The sequence below is a fragment of the Patella vulgata genome, chromosome 7, assembly GCF_932274485.2.
Source record: "Patella vulgata chromosome 7, xgPatVulg1.2, whole genome shotgun sequence".
Classification (NCBI taxonomy): Eukaryota; Metazoa; Mollusca; class Gastropoda; family Patellidae; genus Patella; species Patella vulgata.
This window is the reverse complement of record NC_065885.2, coordinates 36,097,179-36,113,678: the sequence shown is the minus strand read 5'-3', so window position 1 is coordinate 36,113,678 and position 16,500 is coordinate 36,097,179. Positions and strand designations below refer to the sequence as shown.

The 16,500-nt window shown below is 36.7% G+C and overlaps 1 protein-coding gene across 1 annotated transcript; it reads left to right on the top strand.

Moving 5' to 3' along the window:
* The first annotated feature begins 7,907 nt into the window (after positions 1–7,907).
* On the top strand, positions 7,908–16,395 carry LOC126828530 (protein rolling stone). Its single transcript, XM_050558338.2, has 2 exons — positions 7,908–8,246; positions 15,488–16,395. Exons 1-2 carry the CDS (start codon positions 8,157–8,159, stop codon positions 16,355–16,357), a joined length of 960 nt encoding a protein of 319 aa, XP_050414295.1. The 5' UTR covers positions 7,908–8,156; the 3' UTR covers positions 16,358–16,395.
* The last annotated feature ends 105 nt before the right edge of the window (positions 16,396–16,500 follow it).

Here is a 16,500-nt window from a genome sequence, read left to right as displayed (position 1 = left end):
AACGTGCCGGATCAAAGGGTCTAAACGGTTTTATGCGAAGTTTACTGTAATTTGTGTTGAGTGGAGGTTAAACCCCATTTCTATCTCTCTCTCTTTTTTTACCCTAAGGATGACCCCTACTGTTTTTGGTGTGTGACTGACCCCCAGAAGCAGAGCCATGCCCATTTCTTGTATTTGTTTTTTTTTATTATCTGCAGACCGCATTTCTTAACGTATCATCTTGAAACTTTGCATACTTATACTTAATACCCTAAGGAACATCCTTATTGTTTGTGGTGCATGCCCAACCCCCTGGGGCAGATCCACGCCCATTTTCTTTTTGTGTGTCTGTGTGTCGCCTACAGGCCACAATTCTTAATCGATTGTCTTGAAAAATTTTCATATTTATTCCTTATACCCTAAGAATGATCCCTATTGTTTTTGTTGCATCTCCTACCCCGAGTGGCAGAGCCATGTCCATTGCTTGTATTTGTTTTTCATCTACAAGCCACATTTCTAACGTATCATCTTGAAACTTTGCATATTAATTCCTATTGTTTGTGGTGCATGCCCAACCCCCAGTGGCAGAGCCACGCCCATTTTTTTTTTGTGTAAAGATATATTATGGAAGATTAGATAAAGAGCTGGCAGTTCTCACTATAATAGTTAAAAACTAGATTATGAAAAGGGAAGTTTATCCACTCTGAGCAGAGAATTTAGCGATTAAATTTTCGGCCTAGCATCAATCATCATTACTAATGTCGCGATGATAAAAACATAGTCTCAATTATCCATTTCATGATTAAATCATGAATGAAAGTTGAGCAGCAAATCTGATGCTAATCCAGTAAATATTGCAGGCTAGCGATGATGTCGAGAGTTGATTATGGTATGGATTTATGTCTAATTAATAATTTAGATAACATTTCAGGCCTAAAGAAAGACCTGCAATAGTCAGATTTAGCTCTTGCATAATGTATGTTTAAGTCTGTAATTTGCAGTTGTGGTATAAACTATAGGTTAGTATTGATGAAGGGACTATACTTCTGACCTGTATTATTATCATAAACTGTACAAACTATAGGGAATAAACAGAAGATGAGACGAAAGTATTTATAATTTAAGAAAGACAGTAAAAGTAAAGTAACATAAAATTGAAGGGGGAACAAAAAGAAGCTAAAGTATAATAGTCTGGAGGCTCAGTGCGGGGAGGGGGGGTGTCCATCAAATGGGCACAAAACCAAACCCAACTTTTCTAGAGTGAAATTTTGCGTAGAATACGATGCCGAGTGGTAATCAGTCAAATGGGTTCATTTGCACTGAAAGTTAACGCGCGGTCATTCTTGTATCATGAAAATAAGATGAAAATGGTCGAAAGTATTCACACTTTCAATAAAAATGTAAACTTGCTAAATTCACCTTTGTTCTTTGTGACCCCAGAGATCAAAAGGTCACATTTTCCGCTTTAGCACTAGGAAGATTTAAAGTAATAAATGTCAGCGTAAAATATAAAAACTAACGCGAAACCTGTTTTAATTAATAATAGGAACATTTAAAATTTATCTTTAGGTGGTCTTAGCACAGAACTTTTACTTTGGAACGTCGAAAATGATCTTGCATAACAGAACCAAAACGCTTCGGAGCCTGTTTCAAAAATACGTAGAAACTGTTAAATCAAAATCTCTCCAAATGCTATACATAATGATATAGTTGTCTGAAAAATACAATTGAATAGTTCCATAGCTGGACTGCAGCCTGCAGGCCGTGTCACAAAGCCTGCCAAAATTTTCCCCGCTAAAATTTACCAATACGACATATATATCCTATGAACTACTATGTACAATGCATTCGTCGGTTTTATCTGCGTCCATGTTCCGGCAAAATTCATAAAAACTCATAAAAAAATTTGCGAACATTTAATCTCGTCGTAAAATATGTGTTTCCCGTCACAGATTAACGGAGGTTTTCCTAGACTGGGATTCTCGGAAATCCACGCGACCTACAGGCTGGAATCCAACACTGAAACTATTCAATTGTGTTTCAGATAACTAGTATCATTATTTATAACAATCGCTGTGAAAATAAATCGGAGAGATTTCGATTTGACAATTTTTACGTATTTTTGTAAAAGGTTTCAAAATGTGTTGGTTCTTTTATGCAAGATCATTTTGACGTTCCAAAGTAAAAGTTCTGTGCTAAAGCCACCTAAAGATAAATTTGAAATGTTAATTAGAACAGGTTTCGCTTTAGTTTTTATATTTTACGTTGACATTTTATTGCTTTAAATCTCCCTAGAGCAAAAACGGTAAATTTTACCTTTTGACCTCCAGGGTCACTAAGACTAAAGGTGAATTTAGCAAGTTTTACATTTTTATTGAAAGTGTGATTACTGTCGATCATTTTCAGCTTCTTTTCATAATACAAGAATGACTACGCATTCCCTTTCAGTGCAAATGAACTCATTTGACCTTTGACCTCAAATATCTCGAAAACGCCCCAACGGCGGACTGATTACCACTCGGCATCGTATTCTACGCTTACCCTAGAAAAGTTGGTTCTGGTTTTGTGCCCATTTGATGGACACCCCCCCCCCCTCCCCACGCTCAGCCTCCGTCTATAACAGTAAACAACCTTTGAAGTTGTTATTGATAACTGTTTCTGACCATCTAAATGAAATTTGTCTTTATGATTATTATGAAGCAGATCTTATTTCATCAAAGTCAATAATGTATGTTTGCATACTTATTCCTTGTACTTTCAGGATGACCTCTATTTTTTTTTGGTGCATGTCCGACCCCAGGGGGTCAGAGCCACGCCCAGTTTTGGCTTTTAGCGCCCGAAGGCCACAATTCTGAATGGATTATCTTGGAATTGGGTACACTTATTCCTTATACCCTAATGACGGCAACTATTGATGTTGGTGCACAATCCCCCCCCCCCCCCTGCCCTTTAGGCAGTGCCACACCCACTTTTTGTTGATATTATTAATCTCGGAACTTGGTATATTTATTCCTTATACTGTAAGGATAGCAACTGTTTATTTTGGTGCATGTCACAACCCCTTTTTTGTTAGTTTTTATCTGTAAATACTCTACAGGTTGCAAAAATTAACAGATTTTGTTCAAATTCAGCATATCAGTCATTTCAATAACATGGTGGTACTGGTAGCTATTTATATTGTTCCTTATCCAACCCCCAGGTGCAGAGCCACGCCCAATTTTTGTACTTATCGTCTATAGGCTGCAATTCTGAATGGATCATCTTGGAACTTTGCATATTTATACCTTATACCGTAAAGACAGCAACTATTTATTTTGGTTAATGCCCTGACCCCCTGGGGCGGTGTCGCACCCACTTTTCTTTGTTAATATTTTGTCGGTAAATTTGGCAAAACAAACCCAATGCCTAGCCTTCTTTTCCTCTTGTCACATTACAGCCATTTCATATTTCATTCTCTTCATTTTAAAAAGTACCATATCAATCAAAGCTGGAATGTGGGCGTATATTGCAGCGTTAGTGATGCTCTCGTTTTATCAAACAGTTTGATGAATATAAACACCCAATGTTGCTGCATGGTTATAAGATGGAGATGGTCTCATATTGTTTAACCTTTGAGATGGTTTGCATAATTTGACATGTAAATAAACTGGTTATTCTGTTGAAATGAACATTGTGCATTGCATCACCCGTTCTGTAAGTAGTAGATATCAACCACTTTCCAGGTTTTTGAAATAAAATTCCTACCTCACTATCAATCTATAATGATTCTACAGAAGGTTGATACCGGGAATAGCCACCTTTAAAACATCAATGAGATAGAGCTAGAGGTGTTTAATTAAAGATACATTATGGGAGATTCGATAACAAGTTGGCAGTTCTCACTATAATAGTTAAAAACGAGATAATGTAAAGGCAATTTCCTGAAAATTTCATTCAAATTGATTCACTATGAAACGAAAACTAAGCGAATGAGATTTCTGCCTAGCCTCGGTACTCATTACTAAAGTCAGTACGGTAAACAGCATAGTCTCGATTATCCATTTAATCGTTTAATCGAGAAGGAAATTTATGCAGTAAATCGGCTCACAATCCACTTAAGATCGCAGGCTAGCGATGCCATCTTGAGTTGATTATTGTCTGGATAAGTTAATTAATGTTTAATTAATAATTTAGATAACATTTCAGGCCCGAAGAAAGACCTGCAATAGACAGATTTAGCTCTTGCATAATGTATGTTTAAAGTTAAACCTTTTTAATTTAATAAACTGTTTAATTAAATTGATCTGTTAGTTAACTTTGAGTAAGGATTCAATATGCTATTTACAATTAAACTGTAGTTTTTATACGCCCACATTTTCATGTGGACGTATATTGCCGTCGCCCCTGTCTGTCCCGACGTCCGTCCGTCCACAATTGTTTGTGGACACTCTACAGGTCACAATTCTTATCCGATTTTGACGAAACTTAAAATATAGGTTTATCTCCAAAAGATCTTGGGTGCTTTCGATATTAGCATGTATCGGACTGAAACATCATGGATTATGGCCCCTGATTGTACGAAAAATCACGTTTTTAGCTTGTGGACCCCATAGAGGTCACATTTTTATACGCCCACATTTTCATGTGGACGTATATTGCCGTCGCCCCTGTCCGTCCCGACGTCCGTCCGTCCACAATTGTTTGTGGACACTCTACAGGTCACAATTCTTATCCGATTTTGACGAAACTTAAAATATAGGTTTATCTCCAAAAGATCTTGGGTGCTTTTGATATTAGCATGTATCGGACCAAAACATCATGGATTATGGCCCCTGATTGTTCGAAAAATCACGTTTTTAGCTTGTGGACCCTATAGAGGTCACAATTTTTTATCTGATTTTGATGAAAATTGAAATGTAAGTTTATCTCCAAAAGATCTCGGGTGCTTTCGATATTAGCATGTATCGGACCGAAAATTCATGGATTATGGCCCCTGATTGTACGAAAAATCACGTTTTTTTCTTGTGGACCCTATAGAGGTCACAATTTTTATCCGATTTTGATGAAAATTGAAATGTAAGTTTATAACCCACAGATCTCGGTTCCTTTTGATATTCGCACATATCGGACCGTAACTTACTGAATTATGGCCCCTGATTGTACGAAAAGTCACGTTTTTAGCTTGTGGACCCTATAGCGGTCATAATTTTTATGCGATTAAAAAAAAAAACGTTTAATATATCACCGTTACACCCTAAGGATGGTTGAGTTCGAATTTCGTAAAAATGGGACCAAAACTGACAGACAAAATGGCCGCCCCTCAGACTCAAATAGCGTACAAATATGATATATCAAGGTTTTGGACTTTCTAGAAGTCACAATTTTCTTCTGATTTTGATGAAACTTGTAATGTAAGTTTATAACCCAAAGATCTCGATTCCTTTCGATATTCGCACATATCGGATTGTAACTTCCTGAATTATGGCCCCTGATTGTACGGAAAATCGCGATTTTAGCTTGTGAACCCTACAGAGGTTATAATTTATATCCGATTTCAAAAATCGTTTGAATATATTACCGTTACACCCTAAGGATGGTTGAATTCAAATTTCGTAAAAAGATCTTGATTCCTTTCGATATTCGCACATATCGGATTGTAACTTCCTGAATTATGGCCCCTGATTGTACGGAAAATCGCGTTTTTAGCTTGTGAACCGTATAGAGTTATAATTTATATCCGATTTCAAAAACCGTTTGAATATATCACCGTTACACCCTAAGGATGGTTGAATTCGAATTTCGTAAAAATTGGACCAAAACTGACAGACAAAATGGCCGCCCCTTGTGGTCAAATAGCGTAAAAATAAGGTATATGAATGTTGTGGACCTTCTAGGGGTCAAAATTTTCTTCTGATTTTGATGAAACTTGAAATATAAGTTTATAACCCAAAGATCTTGGTTCCTTTCGATATTCGCGCATATCGGATTGTAACCTCCTGAATTATGGCCCCTGATTGTACGAAAAATCGCGTTTTTAGCTTGAGCTCCCTCTAGAGGTCACAATTATTATCCGATTTAAAAAAAAGTTTGAATATCATATATCACCTTTACACCCTTAGGATGGTTGAGTTCAAATTTCGTGAAAATCGGACCAAAACTGACAGACAAAATGGCCACCCCTCGTACTCAAATAGCGTAAAAACAACGTATAGCAAGGTTGTGGACCCTCTAGAGGTGACAATTTTCTTCTGATTTTGATGAAACTTGAAATGTAAGTTTATAACCCAAAGATCTTGGTTCCTTTCGATATTTGCGCATATCGGATCGTAACTTCCTGAATTATGGCCCCTGATTGTACGAAAAATCGCTTTTTGTTTAGCTTGTTCTCTATCCATTTCTTGCAAAATGTGGAGTATCCTGCCTGGCAGCCGCTGGTTGTTCTATCTATCTCAACATTGGTTTAATCTATGGATGTAAAAATTTCCGTCAGATTTTTATCATATAAAACCATATATTTTAATAAAACTGACAGTTTTATTTTTGACCCAAATGATAGCAGTTGTGCCATTTTTTTTTAACCCGTATAAAAACTCCATACTATTTTAGCATAAGTGTAGTAGGTGCCACAAAATTGATTCTCTTTGAAACTTATATATGTGAAACTTTGTGGTTGATTGTGAACATAGAAGTCCGGGAACAAGTATTTACTATATATTAATCAGCTAAAAGTAAAATGGGTAAAGTAGACTATGTCAGAGGGCTTATTGGTGTTGAAAGTACCCAGGCCATAACTTGTGGTAGTGGACATACAAATGTACATTTTAATAGTCTTGAGATGTTAGACACGTGTTTTCCAAAGAGTACCTGTTTCTAGCACTTTAACATACAGATTGTCTTAAACTTTATGAAAACCTCGGAATTGCAAGCCTGGTTATTGTCAGGGGTGGCACCTGCCAGGGTGACAAAGAAAGTGTGTCTAGTTCTTCAGATGGCACAAAGAATGGTCATGGTAGTGCATGTAAAAGACATAGAAATAATAAATAATGCTATATTCCTGGAAGGACCTTAATATATGTAGGTAATAAACTCCCTATAGTGCTTTATTCCCCCCCAAAAAAACCAGCTTGTTTTGGTCGTAGAACATTTTACTCCTCAGCCACAACAGAGTGAAATGATCTGACATTAGAAGTAAAGAACTCTCCAGGTATTGTTTTATTTAGACCCAAACTTAAAACCAATCGGATTGACTTAAAACATTTTTGTTTAAACATATTACATTATGCAAGACCTAAATCTGCCCATTGCAGGTCTTTCTTTAGGCCTGAAATGTTATCTAAATTATTAATTAGGCCTTGCCATTAATTAACTTATCCTGGCCATAATCAACTCTCGATGTCATCGCCACGCAGTCTGCGATATTTACTGGATTGGAGTCTGAACTGCTGCTCAACGCTCATTGATGATTAAATCAAAAAATGGATAATCGAGACTGTTTTTTATGGTGTCGACTTTAGTAATGATGATCGAGGCTAGGCCTAAAATTCAACCATTAAATTCTCGGTTCAGAGTGGATCAATTTGGCTGAAATTTTCAGCAAATTCCCTTTACATTATCGAGTTTTTAAGTGTTAAAGTGAGAACTGCCAGCTAATGTATCTTTAACAAAGCATTCACTTTGTGACCCATGTAATCGGGGTTTTTTTATGACAGGGCCTTGAACATGCTTTTCGAATTTTAAAATGATTCGAATTATTGATTAGACAAATTTCTGTTCTTTGAGGTGGCCTTTATGATCAATATTACGAATGGCGTAGACCGATCTCAATCTCAATATATATCCTTTATCCTTTTCCGTATTTGCCATTTACCGTTCGAATAACCGTAATAATATCCTACACGTCAGCAGGTTCTCGATCGAGTAAGTAGTGCATGGTCACCACGCCGGTGATACGCTATATTATTATAATAATATACATGTGTCTGTGATATCCGTGTATATAACACTTGTATAGCGAGGCAATATCACATGTCATTTTACTTAGCGGTCGTCTGCTCCTAATGTTTGATCGTTTCTTTCTTGATAATCACGGGATTCGTATAAAGCGCTTGAAAAGGTCGGAAACCGGAACGGCTTTATCTCTTAATTTCATGAAAAATAAAAACAATCGATTTCACGTTATTTGACAATATAGCTTTCTGATGGCCGCGAAGGAAATCTTACGGGAAGAGTTTCGTTTGAAACACGTTTGGTTGAATTTTCACCACCACGAACCCTTTTATACATGTCAGGTAAGATGATATAACAATTATTTTATTATGTAGAAAGTACATGAAAAGGGGTTAATGTATTTTTCTGCAGCAACCCAGCTAATGCAGACGGCCGTATGGAATGGAAATGAAATGAAATGAAATGGGGTTTAACGTCCTACTGTTCTTCTCCGACTGAGCTAATGAAGACGGCATAGGCCTGACAGTGTGCTATGATGGAGATTTTGCCCGGACAGCGGCACTATATCCTACTCTTATATCGAATTCCAACTGCCAAGAGATCTTTTACGTGCACGGGACTTCAGATTTTGGTCCCATCCGAACGACTAGACAGTTGTCCTTTGTCAGGTCCTCCGTCCTGCACCACTGACAAGGGGAAACCCCGTCGGAGAATCCCGATGAATGTTCTCGGCCAATGCAGGGATCGAACATATTATTATGGAATAGAAGACTTGGTGCCCACATATCTATATAGATTATAGAAGATAATGCCGATGAATCGTATAGAATGGAAATAAAATGGTACCAGTTTTATAAAATTTGATTCTATTGTTTGAAGTTGGGGGTACCATTAATTTGCGAGTATTTTTAATGATTTTTAGAATGTGAATATCTTTTGTTGAACATTGTAAACGTGATACTTGTTTTTAAATGACGCATTGTGGTTGTATAGTCTGTTTTGTGAAATGGTTTGTTATAATTTTAGGGAGCCACGGTAACTCAGTGAGGTCTGGGGTTCGATCCCGGTGTTGGTCGAGACGGTTCCCCGGGATTTTCGAGCGTAGTTGCCCCTTGTCAGTGGTACAGAACCGAGGGCATGGCAAGGAAGATCGTGTAGTCGTTAGTATGAGATGTGTACACGTTGGTGTGGTCGTAAAAGAAGCCTTGAAAGTTGAAATCAAATTGCTACACGGACAAAATATCCCACATTATAGCATTCTTTATGCGTATGTCCGTCTTTATAAGCCCGGTTGGTCTTGACAAATAGGATGTTAAACCCTCGTTTGATTGATTCGATAATTCATTATAAATTTGGGATAAACATGATCATTTTATAGAAACCAAATTACAAACTATTTTATAAAATTTGAACAGGTTATGCCAGTACGTCGAAACTATAAGTTACCCTAAACTAAGTCCTTGGGAATTATCAATATCCGTCATTTCTATCAAGACAGCCATGGCTTTGTGTAATTTGACGTACTTTTCAATGCATTGGACTTTGGATTTTTTGTAATTGAATATTATTTGTAAGCGTTGCCGATATTTTCAAAAGGAGAGTTATAAGTATTATACACCATACAAATGGGCGTGTGATTTCTATGCCTTTACGTGAAGTATAAAATAATGAGACAAGATGTCGAACATAATTTTGTTTAACAGATAAAATGCCTTTTCAAATGCAAACTTTCCTGGTTAGAAACCAGTGATTTAAATGTCGATTGTCATTGCATTCGAGAGACCGAAAACATGTGGTTTTAGTGAACATGATCATTGCAATTTCATATTTTACAGCTTTGTTTATACTCCCCCATTTTCATCTAGGCGTCCGTGTGTCCGTTTACATTAATTGTGTTTGTGGGCCCTCTAGAGGTCCCAATTTTATTCGATTTTGATAAAACTTAGAATGTGTGTTTATATTCCAAAGGTCTCGGTTCCTGTCGATATTGGCGTATATCGAAACTGGATTATAATGGTCCCCGATTGTACTGTTACCGAATAATTATGGTCCAGTACGAATTTCGTGAAAATTGGGCTGAAATTTTTCGTCAAAATATCTACTCCCCTTTACGCAAATAATGTAAAAGCATGTCGGCCTAATACCAAGGTTGTCGACACTCTAGAGGTCATAATATTTATCCGATTTTGATGAAACTTAAAACATATGTTTATTTCCCAATGACCGCGGTTCCTGTCGATATTCGTTGACATTGGACAGCGTAACTTCTTGGATTATGGCCCCTGATTGTACGAAAAATCGCGTTTTTAGCTTGCGGCCCCTTGTCACATTTCTATTTGATTTTAAAAACCGTTCTTGTTGAGTTCGAATTTCGTGAAAATCGGACCTAAACTTTCGGTCAAAATCGTCTCTCCTGATTACGCAAAATATGGTAAAAGCATGTTACACGTATACCAAGGTTGTGGACCTTCCATTCTAAAGATATAGCCCTGCTTTTTACGTATGTGAAACATGTATGAAGTTTGTAGATCCTGGGGGGATGGGGCTGAATGGTTAGCGTGCGCGCTGTATCATAAAGTCTGTCATTGAGTCGACTGGCGTGGTTTCGAATCCCCGGTTGTACGTGACAAGGAGTAGGGTCGCCTGTCCAACCTCGTGGGTTTTCTTCGGGTCCTTCGGTTTCCCCCCCACTGCTAAAGACTCCTATGCGCAAGCGAATTATTGAAATAAAAATTAAACCATGTTAGTCCCGAAATGACCTAGTTGTGTCGAGTGGATGTTAAACCGCATTTCTCTCTCTCTCTCTCTCTCTCTCTGTAGATCCTAGGGACTACAATTTGTGTCCGATTCAGATGAATAAGGATCAAAAGAAATTGAATGAGTTAGATTTTGGTGTGCACCGAAACTCAACTACTTTTGCTTCAAATTCGATGTGAAGACGATGAGAATCCTATTGATTTTACTGTTCCCCGTCCATCTCTTGCAAAATGTGGGCGTAACCGTTTGTTATTTATTATTTATTAAACAAGTAATGTTGCAATAAAACACATTGTTATTATCAACATCCCCACACCTTTGTCCCAGCGCTATAAATAGAGTAAATACTAATATTTAGTATTTTACATCTTCCGTTCCAGCGCTATTCACAGAGTAAAGATACTAGTATGCTTTGTGCCATTAGTATAGGGGCGTAACTGATCAAAATGTTTTTACAATTATCATACATATTACATATATTTATTTATAAGAACGACCTGCATTTGACTTAATAGAACCAGAGTACGATTACAATACAACCTTATAAAAGAAAAATGTAATCAATTATTTGCACTAGAATGAGGATTACAACTCATTAATACATTAAAGGCTCAATACCACTCTTGTTGTAACTGAATAATATGTCCCAATCTTTATTCTGGTTAACAAATTGTACTATTTTACAATATTCCAATTAATTGATGATACAAATTTCATCTTAACACACCAAATTTAATAAATTGGAAAAATTCAACTAAATGATTTGAAAAGCCTGACGTAAAGCTTTTCAAATGTGACTTGGATTTAAAAATATTTTTGAAACCTCTGGACAAGTAAAATAGAATTTAATGGATAATTTACACAACAGGTAGGACACTAACACATCTAGTACTTAGAATAAGGCTATTTTTTTATTTTCTGGGGCTGTCAAGCCAGCAAGAGTGTTATTGTCCCTTTAAGCACGTGATATCGCCTGTTCGGTGATATTGCTTAAATTTAATTTGTGATTGGACAAAAGAAGACACCTGCTTTACGACAATTAAATTTTATTATATATATTTTGTCATGTGTATATCTTCTGGTCAATAATAGATTTCTTCATTGCCGATTTCGTTCAATGGTGCATAATTTTTGTCCGTCGGTCCGCCCGTCTGTCTGTACATCACACTTTTTGGGAAACAGTAACTCTCCCTCTAATTGAGCTAGAATGTCCCCAAACTTGGTGTAGTTGTTTATTAGATGAGCATTTTCTGTTTAGGGTAAGCAGAGATAAGCAATTTGACCGGTTTATGCTTTTGGACACAATAACTTTAGTTCTGATTAAGTGAGAGTGATCAAACTGTGTGTAGTTTTAGTAGTACATCAACACCTTGACTATAATGATTTTTTTTTTTTTTTTTTTTGCGATTTGATTGGTCAAGACTTTGGAACACAATAACTCTCCTTCTAATTTAGCAACGATGTTCACATTTGGTCTTGATGGAGTTGAGAATTTTCTGCTAAGGGTAAGCAGAGATAAGCAATTGGATTGGTTGATGCTTTGTGACACGATAACTTTAGTTCTAATTAAAGATACAGTAGTTAAGAGTTTTATAAAGAGTTGGCCATTCTTGCTATAGTAATTCAAAAATAGATGATAAAAAAAGAAAAGGTTGAAAATTTCAGTCAAATTACTTTGTTCTGAACGGAATTGTCACTGTTGGAAGTTTGGACTAGAAATAGGCATCAATTGTGTCTGCACCGTCTATGAGAATGAGCGATCGTTTGATTGACAGACGATAATTTCACCCACATATTCTCGATTATCAAGTAACATGCTCAATGCCTATGGTAGCCTCGCTTAGCAGGCCTTTCATCGCCAGTTTCCGGTAGTGACTTCAGCGACTGACGGTAAACGTTAGCTAGGTCCACCATTTATTCATTTAATTTTAAATGGACGACTGTTTAAATCCAAAATGTATCAAAGCCATCCGTGGGTCTACAGAGATGATTTTGAGCTTGTCGTGTAAATAAAGGTCTAATTAATAATTTCTATAACATCTGAAGCCTAAATAAAGACTTGCAATAGGCAGATTTAGCTCTTGCATAATGTAATATAAACATTCGTCATCATCGTCGGCTTTGTCCAGTTGTGTTTAAACTAATTAAAGCATACTTTTCATCTTCCCCTAGTCGTAAGGGTGTGAGATTTGGAGGGGCCTAATAAGTAGAATAGCATATATATAGGGTCTCTCATCACGTAGGTAACGTGCGTGGGCGTGATGTAGGGACTTTGGTATGTATTGCATCCAACGGCCATTGTATATATTCAGAGAAGGCTATCATACTACTTGTCACCGCGGAATCCCAACCACGCCAATTAGTTGTCTAACCTGCGAGCTTTAGATCATGAGGTCTGCCATCGAGTCAAGTGGTTTGGGGTAGAGTCGCTTGCCCAAACCGGTGTGTTTCTCCAATCTTAATTTGTGTTTAGTGGGTGTAAAATCTCATTAAATTAAAGAGAGTGAACTCGACAATGGACTACCAATTAACCAGCACAGTTTCTTTTTATAGTGTTGTTAAAACAATTAACGGTAATAATCTGACAAATTATCTATATATTTTACCATAGGCGTACGAGCCAGAGGGAGGGGTGGGCATGGCAATCTGCCTTTTCGGGCAGAAAAAGAAAATTATTTCATCTATAGTTGACAAAATAAAGTGCCCCAAATTTAATAAAACACAAATTTTTAATGTTCTTTTATTTGAATACCACGAATTTGTACTGATATGAATATGGAATAAAACATTTTGGCTGAAGTCACTCTACTTTATGCGTTATTTTCGGGCATCGATTATTTTTTGTGAATGCAGCTGCATTGGATGGTTGGAATTCAAGTCGGCATTGAGTGAGATTTCCGTTACAAAACCATTGGACAACTTTGGAGTTGCTTAACTCAAGGGCTAGAATAGCAGAAAAACGCATTTGCGGCGGTTACATTTTCAAAATTTTCTCCAAGAGGGCGAGACCCCATATCCAGCGACGATTGGATGTTTGTTTGGGATTCGGGTCAGCCACCTAAGGTAGGCTATATTGGACCACATTGAAGTTGCGGTATTCAAGGGCTAGAATAGCAGGAAAACGCGTTTGCGACAGTTAAAATTTTCAAAATTTTCTCCCGACGGACTCGTCTCCGTGAACTGTAAGTTAGGCTAACTAGACTGACCAAATTGAAAACGCGTTTGCGGTCGGCAAAATTTCTTTTTTTTCTTTTTTAGGCGGGGGGAAGGGGGCAAGCCCGAAAAAATTCGAGCCCGTACGCCTATGTATTTTACGCCGCAGTGCTTGTATTCGAGTAGATTAACTCGTGCTCATAGAATTCAAAATGTGAAATCAAACATTTTTTTAGGCGCAATACTTCGAATAATATGTTGGCTTAAAGAAGCCATAACGCGAATTAAACATAGTAATAATACAGGATGATCGGTATACTACAGCGTAGATCATATTTATACAATTTGGTGGTATCTTCTTGGAAAAAATTCATCCTACAATAATTGGTTCGTAAAATTTTTCAAGATACCGCTTATACCTTTTAAATATGGCATTCAAATATGATATTTGAGGATTTGTATTTATAAATTATTTATAACGTATCGTAAACAAACTCCTTTTAAAAATGCACTTTTATGTTATGATCCCACTGTTGATTCCCCCGGAAACGTTATTTTGAAATTGATCAACAGAATTTCATATAGTAAAGTTGCACTGTCCTTTTTTAAATATTGACAAGTATTAAGATGATTTTATATAACTCATGGTTGTACACTCAGTGTTGTCTTAGATGTCTATGTCAATATTGATGAAAGGTTGAACCAATTTATCATGTGAAGTATCTTTTCAAGAGAGTTATTTAACTAGTCCGTTTTAGAATTCATAAGCTTACACTCTTAAAACGAAATGAAATTAAATGCGGTTTAACGACTAGGCTAATAAAGACAGACATACACCATACAGTGTGCTATGGGGGACATTTTGACCAGACAGCGGCAGAGACAATACTGATGATAGCTTCAAAATTTTGATTTTACAGGAATCTAATTAACCAAAACATAAACAAAACTTGCCTGATTACCATAATTTCAAATTATTTTGTATAAGTAAACACTTTCAACTTCTCGACCTAAATGTATTTCCGATGTACGTCTACTGTGAAAGGAAATATGTAATTACATTATAGTATATCATTCACTCGTTAAACATACCGAGCCTTTCTTAACTCAACCGTTGTCATCTTTATTGAAATTATTTTATGTTTGATCTTTGTCCGAGTCTGACACGGCTGTTACTTTGGACAAGGGAGCTCATTCCCATTCGACTCAATATTCTATTTAAATTGTGTTGCGATGGTGATTTTATAATAATTTCTCGAAAAGACGGTTTTGTTATCTTCTAAAGAAAAACAAATGTCAAATCGGTTTCGCTCTGGCCAACAGTAAGTCTCCTGTTCTTCAGATTGTATAGAAACTGCCCCCCCCCCCATCCAACAAGTTGGTAGTACATAAATACAAATTTTAATTAAATACTTATGTATGAATCATAAAATTATGTAGTTACTTATGGCTGTTGAATTGTAGACGAGACGTTAAACGTTATTTATTTCAATTTGACTGCACGAACAAAAATGATACAATTGCTGCAAGCACACCATGATATTCCAAAGTTTTAGCTAATTTTATTCAAAAATGTGTGACACCTAAGAAATTAACATATTATTAGACTATAAATGCATGTCATTCAATAACATTATACTAACTAATAATTATGTATTCCTTCCCTTTGCAGTGGAAGTGGCCATCGTTTATTTTCCTCATCTACCGGATTTTGTTCGCCTGTTATACGTTTGGAGCCCTTATTCAGTACGCCATCAAGGTAACCGCACATTATGAAGATGCCAAGGAAGTGGGCCAAACAGCACATCACACCATGGCATTCTTAACAACGTGGTCTTACATCATTCTCACCACACATTTCAACATTGCTTGTGCAATTTGTGTGTGGTCAATGGTTAAAGCCCACAAATCAGCTAAATCTGCAAGAACTGACGTCAACGGGGGAATCAAGAACCAAGGTTTCAAACACAGCACTGAAGACGTTTTAGCAGAGAATGGCAACACAGAAATGAGAAATAGCTACGTTGACGACAGCAACACTTCAAAGACCCATCCGGATGAAATCACTGGCAACAGGATCAAACCAACACCGTGGTACTCTAAGATATCGTGGATATTGGCAAATATCATCTCCGTGTGGGCAGTTATTGTGTCTTTCATCTATTACATCGCACTGTTTCCCAGTAATGGCGTCCTCCTATTCCATGACGTCAATGTACATTTAATGAACTCGGTGGTCGTATTAATTGATACGGCATTGTGTGCCCGTCCTGTTCGAATTCTTCACGTTATTTATCCGGTCATTTATGGACTTATTTATTTAGTATTTAGTGTTATTTATTGGTCAGCGGATCCAGTCAATAATGTTATATACCCTGTTGTTCTGGATTGGAACAATGCACCGGTAACTCTAGGTGTTGGTAGCGGTTTACTTATAGTGGTTATTCCGTCCTTACAGGTGATGTTTTTTGGGTTGTATCGCTTGAAACTGTATATTTTTAAGAAAATCTACAAACATGAATATCAAGATGTGATCAGTTAATGAAAGTAAAATATTTATTGTAAGTTTGAAATAAAAACGTGATCTATGTGATTAAGCACACAATTACCGAATGTGATTAATTATTTTAAGAAATTGGTTACTAAGAAGCAAATGTCCCTTTTCACCAATTTCAGGTGATTTTG

Bases quoted from the DNA above. Each gene is read 5' to 3' on its own strand.
- LOC126828530 (XM_050558338.2), top strand. From the start codon at position 8,157: ATGGCCGCGAAGGAAATCTTACGGGAAGAGTTTCGTTTGAAACACGTT. The intron at 8,247-15,487 runs GTAAGATGATAT...TTCCCTTTGCAG, and splicing joins AACCCTTTTATACATGTCAG to TGGAAGTGGCCATCGTTTAT.